We start from the raw sequence: 10,266 nt of genomic DNA, 5'->3' as shown, positions 1-10,266 counted from the left end.
GGAGGAAGGAAAAGAGAGAAAAGTTAACTTTATATATATATATTTAACTCATTTTTAAAGTTTACAAAATAAATGTTATAATGTATAATATCTTATTATATAAAGCTTAGTTCTCAAAGTTAATCCCAAAAACCTTAGTTATTATGAATAAAAAACTTTGTTAACACTTCAAAGTCAAAGATTGCGTTGTATGCATTATGAAATTAAGAAAAGAAACAAAATTCAAAGAAACGACGAAGAAAACATGTGGTCATATCTAGTAATCTTTTTATATAGTTGTTTCGATTAGACAACAAACAAATTGCCTTCGAGATTTGTTCAAGAACGATGATGTGTCAAACAAAAGATTCATATAATTATGAAAATATAAGATAATGATAATTATGTAATACGTTTTAAAGACAAAATTATACCACAAAGACCAATCTTTATATTATATTATTTTCTATTAAATAAAAAGAAAAATAGTATTATATTATTTTCTATAAGAAAAAGAAAATTTACGAATTAAGTTGATCATAAAATTGTAAATCTATCAATTAAATTGATAATACAATTGTAAATAACTGTTATGTCATAATGTAATCGCATTTATTTGAACAAAATGATAAAGTTTAACAACCAACTTTTCTGTCTAATCTTTAATATTTTTTATTTAATTCGCCGTATATTCTAATTCATTTCATCTCATCACTTGCAAGCTCTTAGACTTTTTTTTCTTTCCTTAATACCTAATTTTCTTGAAAGCTTGATTAATAATAAAGTAAATGGGTTAAGTTCATAATTCTAATAAATAATGGATGTTTTAAAATTAATAATTAAGTTATGGAATATTCCTTTTTAAGTGGGAATTAAATGAATATGTCTCAGTAAAACACAACCCTATTAATAGTAAAAAATAGAGTAATGGTTTATAATCTGATAGAACCAGATTTGGTACTATCAAGAAAATAACAGAAATAAGACAAGAAGCAGAAGAAGGAGATGAGAAATCAGAAGAAATGGAAAGAGAAAGGAGAAGAAAAAGAGAGAAGAAGAAATTGTTTTGTTGTTAATCTTTTTGGATGATGGTTCACAAAGGATCGAGAATGATACTTAAACACAACACAATAAGGATAAAAGGCCTAATAACAAGAGTCCAATTGCTATCTTAACATAATCTTCATGAAATACTTTCTAAATTAGAAACGGTTTACTCAAAACTCAAAAGACTAACGGTCACTGACCATGATATATCACTGACCGTTAATCTTTTGAGAGATGATAAAAAAATAATATTTCGATTCGAAAACCATATTGAAGGAATTCTACTTCCCATACATGCAAAACCTAGAAATTTCTAAACAGACTAACCAAAGAACCCTAAGTTTGAAAAATCCATAGAACCTAAAAAATTGCCTAGACATATTCATCTGAGAACCCTAATTGTACTTACAATCTTTACCGATTATTCACCCAAAATTTTGTGTTCAAATAGATCTTTTGTCTTCTTATATCTTCACATGATTAAAATATGATATATGTTACCTCGGAGAATGAGAGTAAGTATTTTACCTATAATAAACACTTTTTTAAATAATGTGAAACCACTTAATATTCAACAAAAAAAAACATTGCACATAATTTCATTTCGAAACTGCAATTGCTAGATAAAGATTTGATACACAATTAGTATAAACTAATAAATTGGAGTAGTGTTGGACATACTAACACAAGATTGGAGTCATATGATTCAAGATCTCATCCATAAAATATATGAACTTTACGCGATAGGTCATATCAGACTATTTTGTGTATCATTTGTACATAATACATGATGCTTTCAAGCTTAATTTTTGTATTTTGAAGAAGAGAGTTTTCATATTTGAACATTCTTGAGCACAAGAAGTAATGATTCCCCAATCAGATATCTATCACTGATTCTAACAATTAATAATGCCAATTTGCTGAGTATGGGTACTTCTTGTTGTATCAGAATGTAATTACTTTAAACTACCAACAAACTCATCATTAGATCCATTTATACTTTAATATTTAAGAGATTAATTATGAGAAATATAAGATTTAAGATACAAATTCGAGAGTTAAAGAACATTAGTAGAGACTCCTCAACATTTTTGAATTTGTGTTTTAAACTTTGTGGAATCACTAGACATATAATGATTTCGTTATATTTTTGACCATTATATTTTCTACATGTTTTGTCTCTCTCGTTGATAGCATGATATTGAATTTGGCTTTAACCAAAAAAAAAAAAAAATCAATATAATACAAGTAGATGAGATTAGGAGTATTGAGAGCATCTCATACCTCTCACTTTATTTTATTCTCTAAAATAAGTAATATCATTGTAAATCCTATTTTATATTATACTCTAAAATAGAGTAATGAGTATTATAAAGTCATATTATCTATATGTGGAGTAAACTATTCCCTATTATAGAGTGAGACTTTTTATTTATAAAATGATTTTTAACTTCAAATTTTTTTTATATTATACTTTGAAGAATAATATTATAGAATAATTTTTAGTCATTTAATTGCATAATTTAAAATAAAAATTTGACTTGCATCATAAAAGAATTCTTCATATTAAAAATTACAGAATAAAATAACCTACTAGATATTTCTTTACTTGCATAATAGGTTTTTATTTGTATCTATATATAGATGTCTACCATTATTTTGTATCTAAATCAGAATTCAGAAATTACATTACTGTCGAATACTTTTCTACTCTGTGTCTCTCGACGATGGCTCCTCGTGTAAGAAAAGTATGTGTTGATGATTTGAAGATGAAGAAAAAGTTGTTCAAACAGAGATTTCCAGGGTTTAAGAAGAAAGCCATAGAGCTCTCTGTCCTCTGCGGCAACTCTATTGGTTTCGTGTGTTACACTCCCGACGACAATAACCTCCATATCTGGCCAGATCTGCAAGAGAAACCACAAGCGCTAACGCAGCTGTTGGCCAAGTTCAATGCGTTGAGTGATCACAAAAGAAAGAATAATGCTTGCGATCTCTACGACTTCCCTGATATCAAGGGTTTGTCGGGTGAGGATTTGAGGAGACATGTCGATAACCTTGATTCTCACCTACTTAGAATCAAGCAACAAAAGATAAGTCTACTAAGAAGAGGAAACTCGAAGAACCCTAAGCCCAAGGAGACGGAGGAAGGTGATAGGGTTTCAGATCGATTAGGGTTTGGTCACGACGTCTTCGGTGGCTACCACGAAACAGCTATGGGATCTTGTGCGGTTTCTAGGGATGTTGGTGTTTCGGATTCTTCTCTGCTCGATCCTTTCAAAAGCGATTATTTTCCGACAGATAATTTTGGGGTTTGTGCCAACAATGGTGCTTGGGATCTTTCTTGGATGGATTTAGACTTTTCTTCAACATTGTTTCCTGCAGGCTACGATCCACTTCTGGGAGCCACTGATGAGTACCAAACATTGGTCACAATATAATTTAGGATCGGTCTTCTAAGATTACGATTTTGACCGGCATGATCACTAATTCACAATTAACTAGGTTATAATTCACCTATAGTATATGTAATCTCAGTGTTAATCATTATTATTAGCATCTTAACTTGTACGTTTTGCTCCAACGCAAATCCATGTTTGTCAAGTTTGTATTTTCTCCTGTTTTATTATTAAGTGAATGAATGAAATCTCTGCAATTGCTTCTCGTGATAAGGTATTACTAACACAGTGAGATATAGATGGAGAGCCTTATTGATTCATCATAAGTATAATAAGATTGAGATGATGATATGACAAGTAGTAACGTCGCAAAATATGCAAACTTGAAGGTAAAGGTATAAAAAAAATATAGATACAAAAGTAGGTTTTTTTTTTTTTTTTTACAAAAGTAGTTCCATGTAAGAAAACGAAGCTTTCCCTTTTTTCTCAGCTCTCTTCAACCACATGCTCCTCTGTAATCCTCTGTTTTGGTAGTCTCTTTAGTTTCACCACATGGAAACAGTAAGATGAACACAAATCAAAGAAGAAACAAAACCGGAGAGAGAGACTCTTACTGTTTTAAGCACTCTTACTGGGATGTTATTGATGGGTTGTTGCTGCCTCCAATGGCGAAAGAAAAAGAAAAAACAAATCTGTGTGTATGATATTTACACGTTTTCGTCTCTGCTATTGTAACTACTATTAGTGCCAAATAGTAGTGTAACGACCCGGAGTACTGTGATATGGTAAGGCAAAGATCGATAAGACCTACAACAATTGGGTTCACTGCCAGATTAGAAGCTAAAAAGAGATCAGTCAGGAGATCTGAGCCTGAATCATGACAACGTAATCAACCTGTCTCCTCTTGAATAGGTCTTTCATATTCAACTGGCTCACAGAATGTAAATAGAACCATATAAATGTGGAAGGAAGAAGCTTTCTTGCTTCAGACTCTGGACCGAAGAAGGCTTACCAACTAGTTGTTGTACATTCTGATTCTTGACTGGTCATGAAAGGAGATCTTACAGGTCCGGTAAATTGTGTTTACAGAACAGCTGAAGATTATACATCAGAGTTCCAGTAGAGAAATTGCCAATTTGTTACTGTTAGTCTCACTCTTAGAGAAAGTAGAGAATGCATAAATATAGTTCAATACCTTTTTGTTTCAGTCCTCTTAACGCTTCATTATGTGGATTCTTGAATCCAATAAGACATCTTGTGCAATGAGCAATGACAAGGAATGATGATCTCTGTATGTAGCTATTTCGAACTGTGAGTTTCCGAAATCCAAATCATTTGCAGAGTCTCCCTGTCTCCAGAAACTCCCAAACACAAACTCTCCTTTCATGGAAAGTTCATGCATCATCTCCTCAATGTCTTGCATGCAACTTAATTTCGACACATGCTCCTCTCTGTCTCTGCAATCATCCTCCTTTGTCGGTAGGAAGATCTTTGCGTTGCTTCTCTTCTTTCCTCGAAGCCTTCTGGTCACAAATCTCTTCATTTTATGTGCAAGTTTACAAGGAACCTTGAAGAAGACGAAGATAAAGACTTGTAGTATAAAGCACTCGCAGCAGCAACAAAGTACAACACAATCTGCTGCAAAAGCACCACAATCTTCTTCCTTTACTCTTGATGCATTGAAAAAACATGTTAAGCTGAAAACAAAGATATATGGAGATGGAGAAAACAAAACTTAAGAGGTGATATCATATTGTGTCAAAGGAATATGTTCCTTGCCAATATTGGTATCAACAAAATGCAAGGCAAAGCAACACCCATGTGTTTGTTTTTGCACATATTACAGAATCACACATGTGATCTGAGACGCTTTTAGAAGCATTGTTTTAGGAAGCTTAGACGTCAAAACAACTAACAATCTTTCGTTTTCGGGTAAATCAGCCTTTCTGCATCTGGAAACTAAGCCAGATGGACACACAATGACACAGTGAGATATAGATGGAGCCTTGTTGATTCAATATAAGTATAAGATTGAGATAATATGACAAGGAAGTAAAGGTAAAGGTATAAATAAAATAAATACAAAAGTATTTCCATGTAAGAAAACGAAGCTTTCTTGTGCCAGAAGCCTAGAACATAAGTATATTACCCATCTATATATCTCTTTATCTCATCTTTCTGTTCAACCACATGCTCCTTTGTAATCCTTTGTCTCTACAAATTGTTTAGGTAGTCTCTTTAGTTTCACCACATGGAAACAGAAGGAAACGAAACCAGAGAGAGATTCTTACTGATTTAAGCACTCTGAGTAGGGTTCTGCTTTGAGAACAGGATGTGCAGGTTTGAGGCGCAGGATGGGAAGTTTTTAGACAAAACTGGGATGTTATTGATGGGTTGTTGTTGCCTCTAATGGCGAAAGAAAAAAACAAATCTGTGTGTATGATATTTACACGTTTTCGTCTCTGCTATTGTAACTACTATGTGTGAAAAAATCTGTACTGTAGTTTTGGCTACCAAATGCCATTCTTCTAAATAATCTGATCTCTGCTGACTGTTGAGCTGAGTTAAAGACTTCGCTTTCTCCTAGTCTCATTCCGTTGGTAAGGTCTTCCCCAGCTAAACTTTCAAAAGCTCTCACAATCTGCAAAATAATGTATGATCAAGATTAAGTTATAAGCCAAATAAACTCTTCAATCTCGAGGAAAGAAGAAAAGAAGAATGTTTTGTACTTGTCCCATCCGAGGTCTCTTGGCAGCTGAATGGCGCACGCAGGCTCCCGCTGCTTCTATCATTCTAAACATTTCAGAATCCACATAGTTTTCTCCAAGCTTGGGGTCTGCTAAAGAATCAAACTCCTCGGTTTCGATGGCATGACTTATCAGAGGCCGGGCCTGAACAACAAATAATGCAAAAGTCAAACGATTTGAGGATATTGATGAAAAGGTATACATGTTAATGAGTAGCGGTCGTACCCATTCAACAAGGCTCTCCTCTCCCAGTGGTTGGGATGTATCCACAGGTTTACGTCCAGTGATTAACTCAAGTAGAACAACTCCAAAGGAGTATACATCTGATTTCTCTGTTAATTTCCCACTTGATGCATATTCAGGAGCCATGTAGCTGTGAAGTAGATGAATCAAAGATATCAAACAGAGACCACAATATGCAAACTTGTATCAAACAAGACAAGCACCTACCCAAATGTTCCAATAACCCGTGTTGTGATATGAGTGTTACAATCAAGAGCTAATCTTGCAAGACCAAAGTCAGAAACCTACAAATTAAAAATATTGAGATATCAAATACTGTTTTAAGTCACAATGTAACAGAAACCTTACAAATCTTAATATAGTAGAGACTAATAATGTGTACCCGAGCATCAAAGTTGTCCTCTAAAAGAATGTTAGACGACTTTATGTCCCTGTGAATGATACGCGGGTGACCTGACAATAGACAACTTAGTAGTAAGAAACAGCCAAATACCACTAAGACTACTTCTTTTGGTCTACCACTAAATTTAGTAACTTTTTCCAAAGAGGTGTGATTTGGAGGTTACAAGCTAGTGGGATGAGCAACAACTTACAATCTTCATGAAGATAAGCTAGTCCACGAGCCGCACCAGCAGCAATTTTAACACGAGTTGCCCAGTCCAGAGAAGATTTTGAAACTGTTTACGAGACATGTTAGATAGTGTCAGTCCCAGTGGTGTGCATATATAAAGAGTAACCTTGGAGATGTTTTTACTTTACCATGAAGGTGGAAGTAAAGGTCATTATTAGAGACATAATCATAAATGAGCAATCTGCGGTCACCAGAGATGCAATGTCCCACGATGGAAACCAAATGGCGGTGATGAATCCTGCTAAGAGTCTCAACTTCAGCTTTAAACTCTCGGTCGCCTTGTCCTCCACCAATTTTAAGTTGTTTCACAGCAACTACTCTCCCATCTGGTAATATCCCTTTATATACACTACCAAACCCACCTTCACCCAATAGGTTTTCTTCTGAAAACCCATTTGTTGCCTTCACAAGTTCTTCATAAGAAAACAATGCTTTCGAATTGCCTAAGCCGCCAGATTGTGACTGTGAGTAATGATGACTGCCAGAACGCTTGCTACCTACAACAGGTGCAGATGACTGCATCCTAAAAAATGCTGAATCTGTACATAGAGAATATCAAGAAACGTAATGAGAATCAAGAAACAGACAAGTAACAACTTTTAGATCTTCAATGATTCCCATCAAACTAATAATACCTGATCTTGCCGTAGAGCTCATTGGTGATGGCGTAACATCGCCACCACTAACAGCTGAAAGACGTTTTTCTCGTCTCCTCAAGCACCAGACAAAAATTCCAATAAGACTGAACACAACTAGCGCCACTGCGACACTGATACCAACAACAGCACCAGCACCAATTCCACTACCATTAGTTGAACTTGAAGTATCAGGAGGAGGTCTAAGAGCAGGGTTGTTCTGAGATGGATTGTCAGAACCTGGGACAAGTATGTTGGGAGGAGAACGTGGTGGAGGAGGAGAAGAGATTGTTGGTGGTGGAGAATCTGGACTTCTCCTGGGAGGTGAAGGCTTAGGATCCTCTGGTGGTGGAGGCGGAGACTGCGTGGGACGGTCTGAAGGCGGTGAAGGAAGAGGAGGAGGAGATTGAATTGGACGGTCTGAAGGCGGAGGAGGAGATTGAGTGGGACGGTCTGAAGGCGGAGGAGGAGATTGAATTGGACGCTCTGATGGCGGCGGAGGAGGAGATTGAATTGGACGCTCTGATGGCGGCGGAGGAGGAGGAGAACGTATTGGTGGGGAAGGCGAAGGCCGTGGAGGAGGAGCAGAAGCAGGAGGGACTAATGCAGGTGGTGAAGGCGGACTACTTGGTGGCTGCACCGTTGGCGGTGGTGGCGGCGATAAAATTGAAGGAGGAGGTGAAGGGATCACTGGTTGCAGTGGTGGAGGAGAGCTCTCAGGTGGTTTTGGCAGAGGTGCTCCACTCGGTACTGGTGGCGGTGAAGTCACAACCGGAGGAGGAGCTCTATTTGGTGGAGGAGCTGATGGAGGAAGCGGCGATGTTACTGGTGGTTGTATATCAGGAACTGATTGTGAAGTATCATTATTTATCGGCGGTGAAGCTACCGGAGGAGACGGTGGAGAATTAGAAACCGGAGGTTGTACCGGTGATGTTGCCATCTCAATTCCAATCAACAAAATCTAATTCTCATCCAAAAATTTGAAATCTTTCCTCCAAAAACACTAAATTTAAGAATCAAGAACCTAAAAAATGCAGAGAACTGTAAAATCCTGAAAGCACCAAACTTTACCAACCAAAGGAAACACTAAACGTGAAGGAAGTTGCAACTTTGAAGATCACACACACACACAGCTGATAAGATTATACCCTAATTTACTCTAAACACACCAAAAGCTTCAACACAAAGCAGAGACGATGATGATGATGTAACAGATCAAACCCCCCCCCNCCCCCCCAGATCGTTTAAAACAAAAATTGAACTTTAATTGCTTCCCACCAAATTCCAGATCACTGAGATTATATAAAAAATGTAATAAACCTCAGATCTGTAAAAGCTTCTTCTTCACTTAAAAGATCATTTAACTTTTTTAAACATCTTCTTCAGCCATTGAAGAACACAAAGTAACTAACTTTTGTCTTGTCTTCTTGTTCTTCTTCTTCTTCTTCTCTCAAAGTTGGAATCTTGAATCAAAGTTTCATTCTTTTTTTTTTTCACTTTCTTCCGATGCTTCCTGAATTTTAATTTTCTTTTTTTTTCTCCAGCGTCTTCTTCTCTGGGGGAAAGCTTCAATGCTACGTTAAAAATCAACGGTCAAACAAAATTGAAAGGCTTTTAATTCGTTTTTAAGGAAAATAAATAAATTTGTTTCCATAACTGAATAAAAATCTCATTCAGCTACTTTCCAAATTCACCGTAACCTCTCTCTTTTTTTCTCAATTATTTTATGTATTTTTTTTTTGTTTTTATTTAAGCTTCTACGCGTCTGTTTTTTTTTTTTATTATTATTGGACGCGCTTTGTAATCAATATAGATCGGCGCTAATAAAAACATATAGCAAATTTTATTCAAATACATAATTAGTGTTGTTCTTTTTGTGATATAAAACTTGTATGTAAAAGAAATTTTGAGAAAAAGAAAAAAAAAACAGATAGTTCTTTAAGTGTATATAAATTTTCAATGGAGTTAATTAGTGTTAAAGTTGGCTATTTGATTTTTGTTTTGTCGTTTTTTGTTAAAGGAAAAAAAAAAGATCAGTATATAATTAGTGTTAATTAGTGTATATAAATCTATTTGTCGTTTTTTATTTCCTTACCTTGATCTGAAGACACTAAATTGATTCTTGATTAAATTGTGTATTAGATTTTTTTTAAATGGCAAGTAGTTGTCTGCTCAATAATAATGGCGGTTAATATTATATCGAAATGTGGTTCTTATATTTGTTTAAGTGTTTATAGTTGACCTTTTATATATGTCCTAAGTTGTAGTTTGACTTGACCGCTTGTAAAATTAATTTTAAATTCTGGCTTTGCAATATATATTGATTTTTTTCTTTTTGACATCGTATTACTGCGTTCAAAAGGACAAAATTTCGTGTAATATAATTATTAGAGTATCAGCACATGACATCTAAAGGACAAAACTATGTAAAATATTAAATGGAGTACATTTACAAATTAGCAAAAAAAAAAAAAAAACGTCTAAGATCTCATTTTCCGAACTAGAAAGATTGTGATGAGAGCACTTATGTCATTACCGGGTGTCTTCACGCTAACCCTTTCGAAAACGAACACTATAAATCAATTTGT

General features: G+C 35.0%; 3 protein-coding genes across 4 annotated transcripts; 1 reads left to right on the top strand and 2 right to left on the bottom strand.

The window, feature by feature from the left end:
* Positions 2,754 to 3,464, top strand: LOC104750689 (agamous-like MADS-box protein AGL49). Its single transcript, XM_010472527.2, has one exon. The coding sequence runs from the start codon at positions 2,754 to 2,756 to the stop codon at positions 3,462 to 3,464; it is 711 nt and encodes a 236-aa protein (XP_010470829.1).
* Positions 3,795 to 5,575, bottom strand: LOC104750688. The gene is made up of 3 exons (XM_010472526.2): positions 5,572 to 5,575; positions 4,618 to 5,156; positions 3,795 to 4,516 (listed from the first exon to the last, which is right to left on the bottom strand). The coding sequence occupies exons 1-2, from the start codon at positions 5,573 to 5,575 to the stop codon at positions 4,636 to 4,638; spliced, it is 525 nt and encodes a 174-aa protein (XP_010470828.2). The 3' UTR covers positions 3,795 to 4,516; positions 4,618 to 4,635.
* Positions 5,418 to 9,352, bottom strand: LOC104750687 (proline-rich receptor-like protein kinase PERK9). 2 transcript variants are annotated; one of them, XR_761695.2, is made up of 9 exons: positions 7,679 to 9,352; positions 7,172 to 7,582; positions 7,006 to 7,089; positions 6,795 to 6,865; positions 6,620 to 6,696; positions 6,395 to 6,542; positions 6,152 to 6,313; positions 5,714 to 6,063; positions 5,418 to 5,636 (listed from the first exon to the last, which is right to left on the bottom strand). XR_761695.2 is itself a non-coding variant. In XM_010472525.2 (8 exons), exons 1-8 carry the CDS (start codon positions 8,616 to 8,618, stop codon positions 5,869 to 5,871), a joined length of 2,088 nt encoding a protein of 695 aa, XP_010470827.1. In that variant the 5' UTR covers positions 8,619 to 9,352; the 3' UTR covers positions 5,418 to 5,868. The 2 variants fall into 2 exon arrangements, 1 of the variants encoding a protein (XP_010470827.1); XM_010472525.2 differs by having other exon boundaries at positions 5,418 to 6,063.

This window comes from Camelina sativa, chromosome 16 (assembly GCF_000633955.1).
Source record: "Camelina sativa cultivar DH55 chromosome 16, Cs, whole genome shotgun sequence".
Lineage (NCBI taxonomy): Eukaryota > Viridiplantae > Streptophyta > Magnoliopsida > Brassicales > Brassicaceae > Camelina > Camelina sativa.
Note: the sequence above shows the minus strand (reverse complement) of the source record. Positions and strands in the feature narration are given on the sequence as shown.